This window comes from Stenella coeruleoalba (genome assembly GCF_951394435.1).
Source record: "Stenella coeruleoalba genome assembly, chromosome: 3".
Lineage (NCBI taxonomy): Eukaryota > Metazoa > Chordata > Mammalia > Artiodactyla > Delphinidae > Stenella > Stenella coeruleoalba.
This window is the reverse complement of record NC_137148.1, coordinates 173,433,745-173,452,568: the sequence shown is the minus strand read 5'-3', so window position 1 is coordinate 173,452,568 and position 18,824 is coordinate 173,433,745. Positions and strand designations below refer to the sequence as shown.

At 64.0% G+C, this 18,824-nt stretch overlaps 1 protein-coding gene across 5 annotated transcripts; it reads left to right on the top strand.

Moving 5' to 3' along the window:
- The first annotated feature begins 259 nt into the window (after positions 1-259).
- STK11 (serine/threonine kinase 11) lies at positions 260-18,645 on the top strand. 5 transcript variants are annotated; one of them, XM_079915655.1, is made up of 10 exons: positions 260-666; positions 8,640-8,723; positions 9,526-9,615; positions 10,204-10,336; positions 10,427-10,563; positions 11,320-11,447; positions 13,653-13,710; positions 13,932-14,125; positions 16,075-16,293; positions 17,098-17,233. In XM_079915655.1, the coding sequence occupies exons 1-9, from the start codon at positions 377-379 to the stop codon at positions 16,275-16,277; spliced, it is 1,317 nt and encodes a 438-aa protein (XP_079771781.1). In that variant the 5' UTR covers positions 260-376; the 3' UTR covers positions 16,278-16,293; positions 17,098-17,233. The 5 variants fall into 5 exon arrangements, with proteins under 5 accessions (XP_079771781.1, XP_079771782.1, XP_079771779.1 ...); XM_079915656.1 differs by lacking the exon at positions 17,098-17,233 and adding an exon at positions 16,650-17,077; XM_079915653.1 differs by having other exon boundaries at positions 359-666; positions 16,080-16,293; positions 17,098-18,645.
- Positions 18,646-18,824: the final 179 nt, after the last annotated feature.

Sequence of the window (18,824 nt, the reverse complement as noted above, 5' to 3'; positions counted from 1 at the left end):
TTCGTTCGAGGGTCTAAAGTCCCTGGAGAATGACCTAGCACTTCCCGGCCCCACCGGCCTCTCGAGGGCCCCCGTGGACGCGCCGGCCCGCCTCGAAGCTGCGAGGCCGGGCGGCCCCCAAACTTGGGACGCTGCGCACGCCCGGTTGCCCGGGCTCTGGAGCAGGCGCGCCTCTTGAACTCACGTTCAGTACAATCGTTTCTTTTCCAAGAAGGGTTTTCCTTTTTTTTTTTTTTTCTTTTTTTGAGATTTTGTTGACTTTTATTTTTGAAGAAGGGAATTTGGGGGGGGGGTGACAAACGGAAGAACCGTCCACCGCGAAGCTCAGAAAGGGGATAAGGGACCGCCGGCGGGAGTCGGAGGCCTGGGGTCTAGGATGGAGGTGGCGGACCCGCAGCAGCTGGGCATGTTTACAGAGGGCGAGCTGATGTCGGTGGGGATGGACACGTTCATCCACCGCATCGACTCCACCGAGGTCATCTACCAGCCCCGCCGCAAGCGGGCCAAGCTCATCGGCAAGTACCTGATGGGGGACCTGCTGGGGGAGGGGTCGTACGGCAAGGTGAAGGAGGTGCTGGACTCGGAGACGCTGTGCCGGAGAGCCGTCAAAATTCTCAAGAAGAAGAAGTTGCGGAGGATCCCCAACGGGGAGGCCAACGTAAAGAAGTAAGTGCGGGCTTCCTGGGTGGGGGCGCGGCCCGCTGGGCGGCCCCCTCCTTCCTCCTTTCCTCCCTTTCTTCTCCCTCCATTTCTCGCTTTCTTCCTTTCGTCCTCTCTTTCCTTAAGCACCCGAGCCGACCAGCCGGGGAAGGTCGTGGGCAACTCGCTAGGGTACTTTGGTGAAGTCAGACTAGCTTGTTGCGGTTGGGCGTCCTGTGCTCTCGGCCGATGCGGAACCCTCCTCGGAAGGGGGCGCCCCTCACCCCCTCTGCCCTCCCGGCTGTCCGGAGGGCTGAGGTGCCCGGCGGAAGCGGCCGGCGTTGGTTTGGCTGAGAGCAGTTGGGCTCGGAAAGGGGCCTGCCCGCCGCCGGCAGGTTTCCGCGCAGCGCGCGGCTCTTAGTAGGGCTGGGGACACGCGGTTTGTTTATCCTGTTGGAGGGGGACCGTGCGGTTGCCAAAAATAATTGTTTGCACCGGCTTATCAGTCAGCAGGGGGGAACTTCGCCCTTTCTCACTTTCCTGGGATGTGACACAGGACACTTTGGCGAGTCGCAGGCCCGGTGACTCCTGAGAAGGGGGTCAACTTGTGACCCCGCAAACTTTTTACACGTATTTTTTCAGGCACCCGTCTGCCCCTTGACATCCCAGAGATGGTGGGGTCTGTGTGCAGACCCCACCGCCGCCAGGACAGTGGGAGCCCTGCCTCCATCCCTCTTGCTGGTTTCAGGAGGGGCCACCCATCCTTATCGCTGCTGCCCTGCCCGAGCCGAGGGGTTTATCTCACGGGCCAGGCGGCAGCGGGACTGGCTGGTGACCTTGGCCGGTACTGGGAGTGCTGCTCCCAGATCCACTTTCATTCCCTCCTCCTGGCCCCCCTGCTCTCATGCAGTGTGACAGCGCGCTGCCCAGCTGTTTTTGCCTGCTCTGGGCTGCCTAGGGTGGTCAAGTCGGGGAGCAGGGTGTTGAGACCTGATTGGCTGTGGTCAGTGCCCCAGCTGTGGACCCCCGGCGAAGGTGGGGCCAGGCGCCCCAGGGCCAGTTGTTCAGTTCTCTGTGCCCGTCTCTTACCTGCAGGGTGGGGGTGGGGCAGGGGCCACCGGTGTCCTGGGGAGACAGGCCAGGGGACAGCGGGTGCCCTCCTGTGGGCCAAGCGAGGCCATGCCTCTCATCAGATCCCCACTCCTTGCTTCTAAGTCACATTTTCTCATTAAGGCAGAAGCGTGTGGGGGAGACGTGGCCCTCGGGATGCCAGTTGGCCGTTGCTCCGGGTTGGGCCCCCCCACTCTCCAGGGCTGGTCCTCGTCCTCCTGGCTCCTCTTAGGCCTCATCCCTGAATCTGTCCAGGGAACGCGGTGCTGTGCTCTTGCAGAATGGATGCACCCTCCCTCCGCCTGAGGTCAGCCTGGGTCCGTGGAGGTGTTCTGGTGCCGGTGCTTTACGCTGGGCTGCTTTGGCACCCCAGGCCCCAGCCTCTTGGGAGTAGCACTCGGAGGTAGGAGGGGTTCCCAGAGTCCATCCCCAAGGGGCCAGGCTGCTTTCCAGCCCCAACTGATCTGTCTGGCTAGAGTCGCCCAAGCCCACCCTGCTGGCCATCCCTGGGGCTTCAGGGAGTGCACGCGTCCAGGGGCGTGGACTGGGGGCAGCAGAGCTGAGTGGGTCCCAGCACATCCGCAGATGCGATGGAGGTGTCGAGCGCCCACTTCTGCCAAAGCATGATGTACACGTGATAAAGGCCCTCCCCACATGCAAATGCACATGCTCAAGGTCAAGTTAGGGGACGTTCGTTCACCACCCAAAGCGTACCCTCGTGCTCTGCTGCCCCACTGGAGGGTCGCAGCCTGCTGGCTCCCAGTCCTCGTTTCCTGAGCGGTCAGCCACGGTCCCAGGAGCTGTGGAGACACAGTGTCCATCCGAAGAACCGGAGGGGAAACTGAGGCCCAGGAGGCAGAGTGGTTGGCGGTCCACAGCCGGCCTGGCAGTCAACACGAGGTGTCACAGCTGCAGGGCCTGGGCCGGTTCCTCCAGCTTAGCCCTAGAAGCGCAGGTCTTCACCTCTCTGAGGCCCCTTGGAGCGCAGCGCTGGCCCCGTGCGTTCACCTGCCATCTGCAGCGTGTGGCGTGAGGACCTGCTGGGTATGCGGCTGCGGGTTAAAACCCACCGTGCCTCCTTCCTTGGGCGCTGTGAGGGGGCGCGCCCTGCTCGGAGGCACCCTGTCCCCTTGTTCTGAGTCCTGACAGAGTGCCCCGGGTTGGAGGCCGGAGGAGGTGAGGCCCTGGGCTCAAGCAAGGGCTGGGTGTCCACTCCCCGGCCCAGAGATCCAGGCTTCTGGGTCAGCCTTGCCGCCAGGCGGCTGCAGGGAAAAAAGGCTCCTTTGTCTTGGAGAGACTTAATGAACTCAACTCCAGACTCTTCTCTTGGAGTGAAGCATCCAGAATTTTCCAGAGAAGCCTCAGGAGTCCTCCAGCTCCAGTTGGGATGGGAAGCTTTTCCTTAAAGAATGCACTTTGTGTTAAAGGAGGTCCTCCCCCCTTGTGGCTCTTCCCAGGAGGGCTGCTGTGGGTCTGTGCTTGTCCCCCTCTTGCTCACAAAGACTAATTTGCTCTTATTGTAAAACACGAAAGTTCTGAAAACCACCGAGAAGTAAGACAGAAATTACTCATCGTTTTAATACTAATGCCTTTGCCACGCTCCCTTCGAGCCTTTGTTTAGCATGTTTTCGTCACCTATCCAAGCACTTTTTAATGAAAAATTAAACTCCCCTAAAGATCATTTTCAACAGTAAGTTGTACCTGCTTGCTTTCCCGGTTGGCAGCAGAAGCCGCGCTGGCGCCTCCCTGGCTGGGGGCAGCCGTGGGGTTTCGCACCCATACAGACGGTGGGCACACGCCCCTCTGACGCAACCCCCCGGGGAAGTTGGGTGGCAGATGGGCCCCGCTCACGGGATTCTCACCTGTCCCAAGATACTGTTCTTTGTGGGCTTTCATCAGCTGTTTAGAAGCGTACAGCGGCCAGGGCAGTCTGTGTGCCCCACGGCCCGTCTGTGTGAGGCAGGTCAGGGTCTGTACCCAGTGTGTGCGGGGTGCGGGCACTTAGCCGTGTGGGGCCGGCGCTGGGCGGCTCGCGGCCCTGCCAGCCTCCTTCATCGGCGTCCCTGCCCGTGTGGCTGGGTCCCAGCAGGCCGACGCCAGTCTCTAGGCTGGGCCTCCCTTGGCCAGGCCAGTAGCGACTGGCAGGTACTTAAACCTGAGGGGTGAGTGGTTGGGATTTTAGCACGTACAGCAGAGCCTGGACTTTGCTGGCCTTTGTTCCCGTCCTGAGTGGCCTCTGCCAGGTCCTGGCATCTGCTGGGCACCTGCCCCCCACCCCCCATTGGGAAGGATTCTGCCGTGAGGCCAGGCTGGTAGCGATAGGGCACGGCTGGTCCACTGAGGCGCCCCGCAATGAACGTCCTCGCAGCCTCCCTGTCTGGTCCTTCCTTGGCCAAGGGGTGTGACTGTGAGGTGCAGTGGGAGCTCAGGGGCCATTGGGATACACCCCAGGCTGTGGCGCAGGGGGTGGGGGGGCACTCTGGCTCCTCACTCAGGAGTGTGTTGGGAATCACATCAAAGCTGCCCTTTATCCCATGTTGACCTCATGCTGCACGGCGATGCGTTCTTTTACACGGCGATTCGTTCTTTTAACGGCTTTAATGAGACATAATTTACGTGACGTAAAATTCAACTATTAGTAGATAACTCAGTGTCGTTTAGTATTTTCAGAGAGTGTAACCATAACCTCTAATTCCAGGACATCCCTCCCATCCCCTCAACAGGAACCCCGCCCCCATCAGCATTCACTCCCCCAGCCCCTGACAGCCAGGAACCCACTCCCTGTCTCTATGGATCTGCCTGTTCTGGACGTTTCCCACCAGTGGAATCACACACCGTGGGTCCTTCCGTGTCTGGCTTCTCTCACTGAGCATCGTGTTCTCAGGGTCCATCCACGTGGTAGTGAGTGTCAGTGCTTCACCCCTTTTCAGGTGATGTTCCCGGGTGTGGAGGGACGTGGTGTATCCACTCAACCGTCAGTGGACATTCGGGTTGTCCCCACTTGGTGCCCGTTAGGAATTGTGCTTCTGGGAAGCTGAGTGAGCGAGTGTTTGTGTTGAACTTCACTTTTAGTGAATTCCTCCTCATTTTAGTCTCTCTCCCGGATCCCCGATGGCCTCTTGCCATATGATTAGAAGCATCAGCAGAGAGGCCAAGGGGTGAGGGGGGTCTTGCTCAGTGTCCCTCGTCCAGAGCTGCCATCGTCCCCTCCCCTGCTCTCTGTGGACCCATGCCTGTCACCATCCCCGTCTGGAGGGAAAGAGGTGGGTGCATCCCCGGCGGCTGTGGGATGGGCGACCGTGGTGGCAGCTCCTTTCCATTCCTCTGTGAGCTCCAGGGGCTCTTCCGTTTCCCTCCTGGGTAGTCAGCGAGTCCATCCCCAGCAGTCCGCTCTGCTCAGGCGGCACTGCAGGCAGGTCCCTGTGACACCCGCCCTGAGCAGCTGCGGCCGGGCCGGAAGGCTCAGCTTCCTGTCACTTTACTTCCTGCATCCTGGCTGAGCGCCTGGCTTTTCCTCTTTCTTTAAATACTGTTTTTCTATTTTTCCGGTCAGTGGTGTGCTTTGCAGGAGACGGAGAACTCAGAGAAGGTGTAGCAGCTCCTCCCTGGCCGGGTCTCTGCAGTGAATGTCTCGGGGGTCCTCCACACCCATTTTACCCGCTCGGAGCGCACGTCTCCATGCCGCCTGTGGGTGTGGTTCTCCTCTTTCGGAGGAGCTGGACACTGTAGCCACTTCTCTGGTATCCATACTGGAACTTACACATTTTTCTCCAGGAGGTTTCCATCACGGTTAACTGACCACATGAGCGCTTGACGCACCCACAGCGCGGGGACCTCCCTTCAGGGCTGGCTTTGTCGGCATCAGAGTAGGGGGTGAGCTGTTTAATTGTGGAGGGAGGGGTGCTGCCGTCCGCCTCCTCCCGCACAGAAGTTTGCCCCAAAGGCAGTGGGCGGATGGGGAGGTGCGGCCCGGAAGGTGGTTCCAGGCCCAGGTATCTCACGGCACAGAAGGCAGAGCCATGGGGCTTGTCCTCGCTTTGGAAGGCCTGGGGTGAGCTCCCCGGGGCCCCTGGACTAGCCGCGGGCCCCCCCTCCCGGAGCTGCCACGCGTGTTATTGGCAGCCTGTGTCTGAGTTCAGGCGGGTTCCCACACTTGGGTCGGCAGACGCTGCTTGAAGCCTGGCTGTAAGCGCTCCAGGTGGTGGCCACGTGTTGGCTCCAGGTACGAAGGGCCTTCTGGTGTCCACACGTGTGGTTTAGTTAGCCGCTGCAGCGCCTCTGGATGGAGACGAGAGGGAGAGTGCCCGGAGCCAGCTTCCCGGGGAGGCTGGCACAGGATCAGAGTCTGCGCTGGGCCCTCCCTCAGCCCCCCCGGAGCCAGCTTCCCAGGGAGGCTGGCACAGGGTCAGGGTCTGCGCTGGGCACCCCCCTCAGCCCCCCCCAGCTTGTAGCTCGCGACAGCTTGCTCCCCACGTGACACCCTTCCCTTCTGGGCCGCAGACCCCATGGCGGCTCTGGCCAGGTAGCTCAGCGGGTACTTGGCTGGCTGGGTGGACGGCAGGTGCCAAACACTGGTCTCTGAGGGGAGCCGGCTCTGCACCTGCCCCTGGAACCCCTGCCCCTGGGACCCCTGCGAGGAGGAGTTCTATACTCAGTCCTGGCAGGGACCCCAAAGGCCTGGTCACCACTGTCATGACAAAGGCTGCTGTGCCGTGTGGCCCGGGGCGGCCACCAGCCCTCGACTGTCAGAAAGGGAGGGGACTTGCCCGCGGGGGAGGGTCCTTGAGTCAGCAGAGCTGAGCTCTGGCCCCGGAGAGCTGGCAGCAAGCAAGGCTGGGAGTCAGAGCTGTGGGGTGGTCTGGGCGAGAGCGGGAAGGACGCCTGGGGGCACAGCGCCGCTCCCTGACAAGTGGTGGTGGACCCGGAGCGTCAGAGGTGCACCCAAGCCCCCACGGACAGGGCACCCACCTGACCGGGGCCTGACCCACAGGGGCCTGGTAAGGTCCGTCCGTTGCAAGACTGAGTGAGTGAGTGAGATCTGGGGGACCAGCACTGGGGCCCGAGGTGGGAAGGTTCAGGGAGCACTTGCCAGAGGTCAAGAGGGGCTCACAGGCCAGAAGGGGCGGTACAGGGTCTGCTCTCCACACCCCAGAACGTTCCTGGTCCTTTATAGCAGGACTCTCACCTGGGCCGTCTTGCCCCCAGGGATACCTGGCGATACCTGGGGACATCTGTGGTTGTCACGATGAGGGAGGGGGGCTCCTGGCATCAAAGGGGTGGAGGTCAGATGCTGCTCCACACCCCATAGAGCCCAGGACACGCCAACGTCACAGTGCTGAGGCGGAGCTACTGTGTGTCATTTATTTGGGGGAAAACTGAGTGTGATCCCTGTTCACACTGGACACCAGGATAAATCCCAAAGGTCAGGCGGTGTAAACCAGGGTGACCCCAACGTCTGTGAGTCTCCTCCCCTCCCTCCCACTCAGGTGTGGATTGAAATGTGTGCAGCATCCCAGACCTCAGAGGTCAGGTGGTTAGGGATAAGCGCGGAATGATGGGGGGAATGAGGGCAGAGTTACTGCTGCGCCCCGCAACCCTCTGGTGAGGGTGGGAGTGGGGTGGGGGGCAGGCCAGGCAGGCAGTGAGCTCACGGGAAGCAGCTGTAAAGCTGTGTTTCCTCCAGCAAGTCGGTGGCCTCCTGTGCTATGGGTCTGGGGAGTGGGTGCTACACAGAAATGCTGTTTCCGGGGCACCCTCCCTTCAGAGGCTGCATGAGTGCCGGGCCAGGGAATCTGCATGGGAGGAGGACCTACGCTGGGGAGGGTGGGTGGTGTCGAAGGCACAGGATCCGTGCTGGTGTGCGAGGGTGGGGTGTGGTCAGGAACGGCTTCCTGGAATAGGCGACCTCTTCATGGAATGTGGACAGTGGGAGGCATGCGCCTCGGGTCTCATGACATTGGGGACCCCTCACCTGCCCGGCTGGTCTTATGTTTCATGGTTGGGCTTCCCGGTGAGGACTTTAAAAAATCTTTATTGACGTATTATTCACATACCATGCAATTCGGTGACATTTAGTATCTTCGTAGCAACTCTCATCTTTGTCTAGTTCCAGAACATTCCGTTACCCCAAAAGGAAGTCCTGTCCTCATCAGTCACCCCATCCCATCCCCAGTCCCTGACAACCAGGAACCCACTCTCTGTCTGTAGACTGGCCTGTTCTGGACGTTGCCCATCAATGGAATCACACACTGTGTGTCCTTCTGTGTCTGGCTTCTCTCACTGAGCATCATGTTCTCAGGGTCCGTCCACGCTGTAGCGAGTGTCAGGGCTTTCACCTCTTCTCAGGGTTGAGTGATGTTCCCATGTGTGGAGGGACACTGGAGTTGTATCCGCCCTTGGGCTCCCGTGGACAGTGCTGCCATGAGCACGTGTGACCGGGTCGCCGTGCTCTCGGTCCTCCCGGGCACGTGCCCTGATTGGAGGTGCTGGGTCAGTTGGTGACTGTTCAACCTTCTGCGGAGCTGCCCGGCCCCCCCCCCGCCCCCAGCTCCTGCAGGGAGTCCTCGTGGAGCTGCCCTGACAGCGGCGGGGAGCCTGGGCTTCAGTTCCAGAGGGAGGAGTGGGTGGGGGGATGCGGGGACCTGGCTGGAGCCCCAACTCCCGCGTGCTCTCCTGCTGTCCCCGCGCGGCCTTCGCTGTGGTCTCTGTGCGTCTTCAGTTAAAATGCGGGTACGGGGCCTGGTCGTGTTGCTGGGCTCGGGGACATGCCCAGGACTAGCTGCCCCTGTGCGGAGCTGCTCACTCCGGTGCTGCCCTCTGCACGGTTCCTGGGGGCTGGCGGCACTGCCGGGCCAAGGGGCTTGGCTGACGCCTCCGTCCTCTGTCTTCAGGGAAATCCAGCTGCTGAGGAGGTTACGGCACAAAAACGTCATCCAGCTGGTGGACGTGCTGTACAACGAGGAGAAGCAGAAGATATATCCTTTTGGGGCTCGGGGTGCCAGGTGTTCCCTGAGCGCTGCCGACCTTGGGGCTGGGGCCCCTCTCCAGTGAGTGCCCACGGGGGGCGCTGCAGGATGCAGGCTGGTTCTCTGCTTAGATCTCCTGTTCTCATGTGGAGCTGGGGCCCTGCTGTCAGCCTGGTCCCAGGAGCGAGACGCTTTCCTGGCTTCTGTTTGGGGGGCTGTGCGCCCTGGCCTGTGGCGGATGCATGGGGGAAGGGATGGGGACTGTGTCACTGCGGCAGTGGTGTACTGGGAGTGTCCTCGGCCTTCGCCCTTTACTCCTGGGCTGCAGCTCCGAGAAGCAGGGTATAGGGGCCCCAGGGCCTGCTGAGGGGCCTGTGTCGCAGAGGGGCCTGTCACTGACTCGCTGGATGCAGGGTGATGGGGGTCCTCTCCATCCTAGTCGCAGGGCTGCCCCTCCACGGTGTAGATGCGGCTGGGGGGCTTCAGCCTGGCCCTGGGCTCCCCACCCCTGCTCCGCAGCCCCACCCCTGTGCTGCCCTCGTCTCTCCCTGGCCTCCCGCCCCTGCTCAGGCCTTCTCTCCACAGGGCCAGCACGCCCCTCCTCGCTCCTTTGGGGGCCAGGGCTGGGGCTTGAGCTCCTCCTTGGGGTGTGGAATGACCGGGGGGCTTCCTGCAGCACCTGTGATCCCTCTGGGGTCTCCAGCTCACTGCACTAGTGCAGCCTTCACCCCCTGGCATCTGTCTGTTCCCTGGGGATGGCCCATCTGGGGCAGAGGCTTGGCTGAGCGTGCCTTCCTTAGCACTGCCGCACGTATATGGTGATGGAGTACTGCGTGTGCGGCATGCAGGAGATGCTGGACAGCGTGCCCGAGAAGCGCTTCCCCGTGTGCCAGGCCCACGGGTGAGCGTGCGGACCCCACTGCTGCCCCCTCCGCCCCCGCCCGGTCACTCACGGGTCCAAGCTCCTCTCTGTGCACCTCCCTGCCCCACTGTGGCCGCCACCGAGGCTTTGGGGCCTCCTGTGCTTGGGAAGCTGCTGACAGCGGCCTGTACTGCCCCGGCTGGCTAGTTTTCCTGGGCAGTCAACCCCTAACACCAAATTGCTGTAGGACCAGCTGGCCTGTGGTGTGAGGGGTCAGTGGGTTGGCCTGGGTCCCTGGCCCCAGGGGGGACGGGGGGGCAGCAGGGCTGTATCCAGGCCACAGAGGTTGGGATGATAGCAGGGCCCCTGGGCTGCCCAGGCTGGGGGGGCAGCTGGGGCAGGTGCCCGTGGTGGGAGCTACTGCAGCGGGGGCCCAGGAGTGGATCAGCCCAGCCACTGGCCCTCTGGTTCCCTGATGGGCTGCCCGGCACCAACGGCCCCTGAGCCTCGGCCTCCCATCCTTGGTCCCGCTGGGTCGCTGCAGGCAGCTGTTCCAGGCAGCTGAGGTTCCCGACAGGTGGGGCCGCGCCTCTTGGTGCGGTGGGTCACAGAGGCTGTGCCCTGCAGGTACTTCTGCCAGCTGGTGGACGGCCTGGAGTACCTGCACAGCCAGGGCATCGTGCACAAGGACATCAAGCCCGGCAACCTGCTGCTCACCACGGGTGGCACGCTCAAGATCTCCGACCTGGGCGTGGCCGAGGTAGGTGCCCCCCACCCCCAAGCCAGACCCAGGGTGGGGTCCCAGCCCCGCCGAGGGCCACTCCCTGAGGGCTGTCTGGTGCTGCTACAGGCCCTGCACCCGTTTGCCGAGGACGACACGTGCCGGACGAGCCAGGGTTCCCCCGCGTTCCAGCCGCCCGAGATCGCCAATGGCCTGGACACCTTCTCTGGCTTCAAGGTGGACATCTGGTCAGCTGGGGTCACACTGTAAGTGCCCCTGGGCCTGGGTCCCTCCACCCCAGGGGTCCTCCATCACCCCCCCGGCCCCAGGTACCCCGTCTGGGCTCCAGGCTTCCCTGACCTGCCCCTCCTGGCAGGTCCCCCAGCTGCTGCTGCCCCCTAGAGTCTGTGAAGGCCACAGAGCCGGGGTCAGGAGCCCCCATGGGTGGGGAGACAGGCACTGGGACCGGCCATCCTCCTGGCCCCCGCCCACCTTGGGCTTGTGCTGGTCTCCACCTGCGCTGCTTCCCACACCGGCCACAGTCGCTGTTGGGTGGGTGTTTCCATCCTGACTCCTGGGGCTGAGAATTCTCAGACACCATGAGTCGCCGGCGATGCTCGGCCCACCGCTGCGTACCCCCGACCCAGACGCCGCCACGTGGTCGTCTGTTCCTCCATGAGCTCAGGCGGCACTGGGTGGGCCTGTGTTCTCTGGAAGCCTCTCCTGCCCGAGGCGAGTTCACGCTGCAGCCCCCTGTGCGCGCAGCCAGTGGCGTGGGTGTCCCGTTTCATGTTACTGAGAGCTGACTCGTATACCGTTGACCCACCATGTCAGAGCGTGCCATCCGGTGGCTTTCCATATCTTCCTAGTGAGCCGCCACCACCATGTGTTCCAGAACATTGGACTCCTCACCAAGTCCAAGTCCCCACAGGTGGGGGTGGTTAAGGTTCGGGACCAGACTGGCTCCAGGCTGGGGCGTGAGGCAGGCCCTCCTGACTGGTCTGTCCTTCCTGGGGCCGCAGCTACAACATCACGACAGGCCTGTACCCGTTCGAGGGGGACAATATCTACAAACTGTTTGAGAACATCGGGAAGGGGGACTACACCATCCCGGGGGATTGCGGCCCCCCACTCTCAGACCTGCTCAAAGGTGAGGCCCTCGAGGCAGGAGGCTGGGCTGTAGGGGTGGGTGGGGTGGGTGGGCTGGCGGCGGGTACTGGGGCCCCCGTGGGTTTCCCGTGGGCCGACCCTTCTCTGTGCAGTTCCCCGACATGGGGCGGGGCGGGGTGGTGCAGAGCCTAGTCGGGTGTGGAGAGCAGTGGGCGCAGGGGCGCCTGCGAGGGGCCGCTGGCTCCTCTGGGCTCCACTGCCTGCCCTGGGCCTTCGTTCCACCCTGTTCTGATCCCCCATCCCTACAGTGAAGTAGCAGCGGGGACCCCAGTCCGCCTGCTGAGTGGGGGTCTCCTGCGGGGGGGGGCGGGGGGGGAGGCCTCTTCCTGCTGCAGTTCCCGGTCTGTACAGCAGGTGGCGCTGTCTGTGTATGGCAGGGGCCTGTCTGGGCGTGGATGGGTGAGAGCCACACCAGCATCCTGGGGCTTGCCTGAAGTTAGTTTTGATGACGCAGCACATGCAGGGTATCGCCCTGTGTGACCGGCACCGTCCTAGGTTCCCTGCCCACAGTCCCGGGCTCTGTGTAACTGACCTGACCCTCGGCTTGTGCTGGACGCTGGGTCAGTGCCCGGCCTTCGTGTGAGGCACAGCCAAGAGGATCTTCACAGCCCTGCGTGGCGCCTGAGCTTTCTGATGACTGAGTCTCGCCGGTTCTTTGGCTTGTTAGTGAAGGTGAAATGAAGCTGGGCAGCCGCGTTCCCAGTGCTCTGCGGCCCCCCCCCCGCCCCCCGCAGTCCAGGCCTGCATTGCCAGCTGCCCCAGGGCCCTCAGAGGGGTGGGCGTACCGCCTGCCTGGGGTCTTCTTGGAATGTGAGAGGAGCCAGCAAGCGGGAGGCGGTGGCCCGGCTGGCTCAGTCCCAGCCCTCCCCACCTGAGCGCTCCTTAGCAGCTCGTGGGCCCCGTCCTTGGGGGTGCCCGGAGCGTGCCCCCTGGCCTCCCCCAGCTCCACTGAGGGCCGAGGGCTGTTGCAGGCGGTGAGCTGTTGTTTCGGACTCTCCTTCCCTCGCCAGGGGCTGGTGGGTTGGAGTTTCCTCTGTATGGAGCTTTCTTTGCTCCAGTGACACAGATGATGATCTGTTGCCACCCTCGCTCTCATAAACGCTCAAAACAGCCCCAGGAGGGGCCGACGAGATGGCAGAGGGCACCCGTGTCCCTGTCCCCAGGTCCAGGCAGGGTGTCCCATTCTCGCTTCCTCCGCCCAGGCCTGCCTCAGGGCCTTTGCACTGCACTCCGCATGCAGGCTCCTCCCGGCCACTGGGCTGTTGAGCTGCCTCCCCCGTGAGTGTCTGGAACACCGCGCTGGCCCTGCCCTCCTGCAGCGAGCCCGCGACCCTGACCTTTCCTCCTCTCTCACATCACTCTCACATCACTCAGACACTCAGCTCTCTGAGCCCCAGCTTCTGAAATGGCCTCTCGTTTCCTGAGAACAAAGGCACCTCCAAGAGGTGGTGTGCAGAGCCCTGCCGCCCCCATCCCCCTCTCTGCGTCACGCTCGGTCCTCCCGTGGGGAAGGGGGTGGGCACTTGAGCATGGTGGGGGCTGGGGACCTTGGGCCCTGGGCCCCCTGCAGCCCTGCGGGGGGGGTGCCGCCCTTTGCTGCTTCGGGCCAGCCCAGCACAGCCTGCAGGTCAGCCTTGCCCCTTCTGAGTGTCCGGGTGCCAGGCAAAAGGCCCTCACACCAGTGTCTACATACGGTGTGTTGCCCTCGAGGCCTCCGGTTCTCCTGCCGCTGCCTCGGGGGGCTTTGGTGTCCTAGCTAGAATGGCTAGTCACAGGCTTTGCTGGCCAAAGCCGGTGGGCACCAGCAGGGGCGAGCCATGTGCTTTGTCTCCTTAGGGCGTGTGAACAGGTTCAGGGTCACTGGGGTGGGCTGTCCGTCCTGCGTCCCAGCCTTTTTTGGTCTTGGTCCTCCCAACCTGGCTTTGTAGTGTCTGCCGGGCAGCCCCTCGTGTCAAGACAGGGAGACGGCCCCAGCTGTGTCCTTCTCCGTTCAGCTGGGGGCTTAGCATCTGCCCCCGTGCTGGGCACCCGGCTGTAGAGGCCAGGCCTGCGGGGGAGGGGGCTCCGCTCACTCACGCCACCCCCTCCCCTGTACGGGCACCCACGGGCGTCCCCACCTCTCCCAGGCAGGGGAGGGCCCTCTGCCCGTGCTGGCCCCTGCACCCACCGCTGGTCTCCCCGGCAGGGATGCTGGAATACGAGCCGGCCAAGCGGTTTTCCATACAGCAGATCCGGCAGCACAGGTGAGTCCCCGCAGGGCTCCCCACTTGGGGGCCCATGTGGTGAGAGCAAGTGGGAGCAGGGGAGGGGGAGGTCAGGGCTGCGGGGGTCTTGCTGGCTCAGTCTCTCCCGTTGGGCCCCTTCTCCCTCTCCCACCCCGCGTGGTTCTCAGCGGGAATTGGGGGTGGGCCCACGTGGTGAGCCAGGCAAGCCTCCGGCTGCCGTGACCCGCTGGCTTCCGCAGCTGGTTCCGGAAGAAGCACCCGCCGGCCGAGGAGCCGGTGCCCATCCCGCCGAGCGCGGACTGCAAGGACCGGTGGCGCGGCATGACAGTGGTGCCCTACCTGGAGGACCTGCACGGCTGTGCCGACGCTGCGGATGACGAGCTCTTCGACATTGAGGACGACATCATCTACACTCAGGACTTCACGGTGCCCGGTGAGTCCCCGGGGGTCACGGGAGAAGTGGGGAGGCCCCGCCCCCGGCCCGAGGGTCCAGTGGCCCTCCCCGCAGTGGCCACCCTTCTGACGAGTGGCCTTCTTCCCCAGGTGGCGAGGAGGCGTCTGAGGCAGGGCTTAGAGAGAGAGACCCGCAGGAGAGCCAGTGCTCAGACCTTTCTGGAGAGGAAGCTGAGGCCAGGGCCGCCGAGGAGCTCCGGGCAGAGCTCGGGCCCTAGTGTAGCGCTGCCCCACCCGCCTCCCCGCGGTGCTGTGCTATCCCGGGGCTGGTTCCGCAGGCTCCTGCATAAAGGTCTGCCCCGCTGAGCGTGTGCGGGTCATGCTTGTTTCTTTCCGGCTCGCCGCCTAGGGCTTAGGCGTTTACTGTAGAAAGAGCCCGTGTGCAGGGTGGCCAGTGGGGCCTCCAGGGAGCAGCCCCAGGGTGGGTCTGCGTGTCCCACTCTCCTGGGGGCACACTCAGGCCTCTGGTGCATCTGGCTGCAGCTGTTCCCCATGGGGTCCTGGGGTCAGGTGGGATGCCCCGCCCTGGGAACCCTGGCCACGGTCCAGTCCTGAGGCCTCCTGGATCCTCCGTCCTTTCCACAGGATAGAAGCAAGGTGTCCTGTCTCTCAGAGGCACTAGGGCCCCGGGACAGGTGCCTGGGCGTGAGCCTTGCTGGTCAGCCGGCTGTAGAGGCACTGACCACACACCGTCTCTTCAGGCCTGTTCCAGAGGCTTGGGGCTGCTTTGCCTGGGTGGGGGAGGGCTTGTTCAAGAGCGGCTCTCTGGGCCGGAGCCAGATCCCTGGCCTGGGAACGTCCTCCACATGAGACGTGGGGACGGACGGTCCTGTGCTGAGGTTGGGCAGCCGCTTCTCGCTGACCTGCCCGTGGGCCGGCAGAGGGCCGTGTTGGGGCTTCTCCCGTTCTGGTCCTGTCGTGTGGTCACGGTCAGAGGCTGGCTCTCAGCTGCTCCCCTGGGTCCCTGGTTCTGCCGTCCACCCTGAGGGCTGGTGCTGGGCCTTGGGCCGGGTGTTGGTTGGTCGGGGCCAGTGGCCCCGGTGCCTTGAGGGCATGTGGGGCAGATCCCGTGCCCTCCAGCCACCCTCCGACCGTGGTCACTGTGCCAGAGGCTGGGCCCCAGGTGATCTGCGCAGAGTTTCGGTGCTCAGCGCCCCTGCAGCCCCCCTCCCCCTTCAGAGCAGGCAGCTGACACTGCCCCACGCTCTGGGTTCTGACCTGAGACGCTTCCCGGTCACGGGCCGGTGCCTCCCGGCTAGGTTCAGAGGCTGAGTCAGGCATAGGACGCCATTGGTGGAGACGGGGCTCCGTGTGCGGAGGAGATGGGCTTGAGGCAGCTGCAGGCAGTTTCCTGCCGACATCCATGGGAGGGGGGTGCACCATGGGCAGCACGGGCTTCCTGCACCCTTCCCTCCCCCCACGCCTCAGCGGGGACAGAGTGGGGAGGGCGGCCCCGGGCCAGTGGCCCTGGGACCCGGTGAGCACTGGCAGCCCACACGGTTGGGGCCGGGGCATGGCAGGCACCTGTGACGGCCTCTCCGTTTGTGCGGGCGTGGAGAGCCGGGGCGGGCTCTTGTGGGAGAGACGGCGAGTCCGGACACCCGGCCCGAGCCCAGCCCCTCCGAGTCCCACGGGGCCCAGCGAGGTCTGGCCATCGCACAGGTGAGAGAGCCAAGGCTCGGGCCCCAGGTCCCTGATGTCCACCGTGTTCCCACCCACCTGAGTGCAGGGCTCCACTCACACCTGAACAGGCAGGTGAGCGTAGGCTGGGCCCCGCCCCAGCCAGCTCGAAGGCCAGCCCCGCTGCTCCCCATTGGCAGGACCTGGTGGGACAGGTGGTGGAGGTGCCCTGGGCCCGGGCAGGCGGGGCGCTGGGGGCGTGTTGGTCGGGAACCCCCAGTCAGCACAAGTTTGCCTTCTCCTTCCTAGGACAGGTCCCGGAGGAGGAGGCTGGGCGGAGCGCACAGAGCCGGGGCCCGCCCAAAGCCGTGTGTGTGAATGGCACCGAGTCAGCCCAGTTGAGCGCCAGGTCGAGGGCGGAGCGCCGGGCCAGTGCCGCCTCCAACCCTGCCCGCAAGGCCTGCTCGGCCAGCAGCAAGATTCGCCGGCTGTCAGCCTGCAAGCAGCAGTGAGGGTGGCCGCCTGCAGGTGGGAAGTGGCGGGGACCGGAGGAATGGGTTGGGGGTGTGCCGTGGGCACTGCCCTGCTTGGCTGGTGTCACTGTCACGGCCTGTGCCTGTCGCCCCCGGGGTCTGGGTTGGAGGTTACTTTCATCAGGGCGTTGGCCACACACTGGGGTCGGGGGGCGGCGTGTGCAGGATCAGGGCCCCTAAGCCGGCAGCCTGTCTTGCAGACCTGCGGGGCTCACCCCCACCCCGCCAGGCTGCTTCTGCAACAGGGCGATGCTGGCGTCAGACCAGGCTGGGGGTTGGGGGGTGAGCAGGTCAGGAGGGGCTGGGCTCTGACTGAGGCCGTCATCTCCCCTCCCTGCTTCCTCTTCCCAGCCCTGACCGCCCAGTCCACAAAGGGTGATTGGGCCCCAGAGGCACTGGAGACCCCATCGCCTGCTCAGGATGTGAGCAGTGGGGTAGGGGTCTGAGGCTACAGCCCCTGTCCAGCCATGTCCCCTCTCCCAGGGAGCTGCCCCTGAAACACCTCCCAAGGAATTTGTATGCCAGCAGCAGAACCAGCCAGGTGGGGTAGGAACTCTTTGGAGGGAGGCCCGGTTCCGTGGCAGAAAGGCCGTGCTCAATCCCACCAGGTGGCCAGAGATGCCCGGGGTGGCTCTTGAGGCAGCGCAGCCCTCCCTAGCCTCCTGAGGCGCCTGACAGCACTGAGGCATGACCAGGCCTCAGCTTCCCCACCCTCTGGGCGGCCCCAGGGGGGCCTGCTTCCTGGGATGCAGGGCCTTTCGTTGACCCAAAAGTGACCCACCTTCTGTTCTGGTCTCAGCCTGTCTCCAGGAGCCCCGGCCAGGTCCTGCTCAGTCTTCGCGCCGACTGCTGGCCTGCTGCCCACTGCCCAGGAAGGCGGCCGCTGCACCCTTCGTGCTGACTGCCCCTCCGGAAGCCGGAGGGTCCTGGAGGGCTGTGGTTGGGGGACAGCAGGGACTGGGGTCCGCCCTCCCCTGGTGGCCGGTGGACACGACCTCCTGCTGACTGCAATCCTGTGCTGAGCCCCTTCCCCCCGCCGGGGGAGGAGGGAGTGGGCCCGGCGCGGCCCCACGCCAGCCCTCGCCATGCACTTTACGTTGAGACTACTGGTTCTCGCCCGCCCCGACCCCTCTTTTTACTCTGCCGCTCGTTAGCGCCTCCCACACCTGGTGATGTGTTCCCACCAACCACAGCCTCAGCGGGACGGGCAGGACAAGTGGGCCTGTCGACCGAGATGCATGCCCAGTGCCCAGGGGAGCCCGGCGGCTGCCTTGTTTTCATTGTTTGGTTGGTTCTTTTTTCTTCTCCTTTTTTAAGAAAAAATAAAACAGGTGGATTTGAGCTGTGGTTGTGAGGGATGTTTGGGAACTGTGGGTGGCAGGACGTGCTGTCAGGTGGGGGGGTGTGAGTCTGAGCCTGAGCCTGGGGCCCTTTGTGGACCCCACAGTGGACGGGCTGGCCCGGGTCTGCAGGTCTTGCTGGTGGTGCCGGGTGGAAACGTGGGCCTCCCACGCGTGTCTGCCTCTGGCCATGCTGGATCTCTGTGCTCTCTGGTGACCCGGCTTCCCCAGAGCTCCACAGGCCCCTCTGCTCAGCCCAGGGGCCACAGCTCCACAGTGCAGTGGCCAGGGGGGCCTGATCCCCTTTCGCCCAAGGCCTCTGTACTCCTGGGTCCCCAGAGAAAACCCAGAGCAAGCAAGAGTATGCAGTAAATATAATCAATCAGAAAACAGAACACAAACTCCATCACTGGATGGTACACAGACAGCACGAAGCTTCGAGGGGCGGGGCAGGGCGACTCGGCCGCTGGCGAGGGCTGCCCCATCTTTTGGCAATAAATAAAGCTTGGGAAACTTGAAACTTTGACCGTTTGGGTTTTGTGTCTCAAACACTGGTGAGTCCTGGTTGCTCTTTGGACGGTGTGGTTACGGGAAGTGCGGCCCGCTCAACATGCGGAGGGCGGGTTCAGGGTGCAGACACCGGGAGGAAGGGGACCGGGGGGCGTGTACAGGGCTGGGGGCGGCGGCGGCGAGTACGGTTATTGCTCGGAGGGGGCGCGGACTGCCGCGAGCACTCGCCGCGGTGAGGTAAACGGCTTCGGGGGCTTGGAGGCCACGGCCTCGAGCTAACCTCACAGCCCGGGCCCGCGCGCCCTCTCTTCGCGGAGCCTCGGCGCCCCTTGGTCCCTGCGCGTGCGCCTTAGCGCGAACTCCGGCGCGTGCTAACCGGACGCGTGCGAACCGGACGCGTCGCTAGGCTCGATTGGTGTTGGGAGGGGCGCTCTGCGCATGCGTGTCGCGCAGTCGGCTCGCACTGCCCCTCCAGGATGCAAGCCCTACGCATGCGCTTCCCGTTGCGTCGTGCCGTGGACGCGGCGACCCCGGTCACTAGCCCGAGGCCGCTGTCTGGGGCCAAGGGAAGTTGAATGTGGTCTTCGGAACCCCTAAGTTGAGAATCCGCCACACTCCCTTTAGTCGACCCGATGAAGTGCCCGGAGGGGACTGTGTGCGTGCGCACTTTGGGCTG

Excerpts from the sequence above, each read along its gene's own strand:
- STK11 (XM_079915653.1), top strand. The coding sequence starts at position 377 with ATGGAGGTGGCGGACCCGCAGCAGCTGGGCATGTTTACAGAGGGCGAG. Across the intron at positions 8,724-9,525 it reads AACGAGGAGAAGCAGAAGAT|GTATATGGTGATGGAGTACT; the intron begins ATATCCTTTTGG and ends GCACTGCCGCAC. Across the intron at positions 16,294-17,097 it reads GTGAGGGTGGCCGCCTGCAG|CCTGTCTCCAGGAGCCCCGG; the intron begins GTGGGAAGTGGC and ends TTCTGGTCTCAG.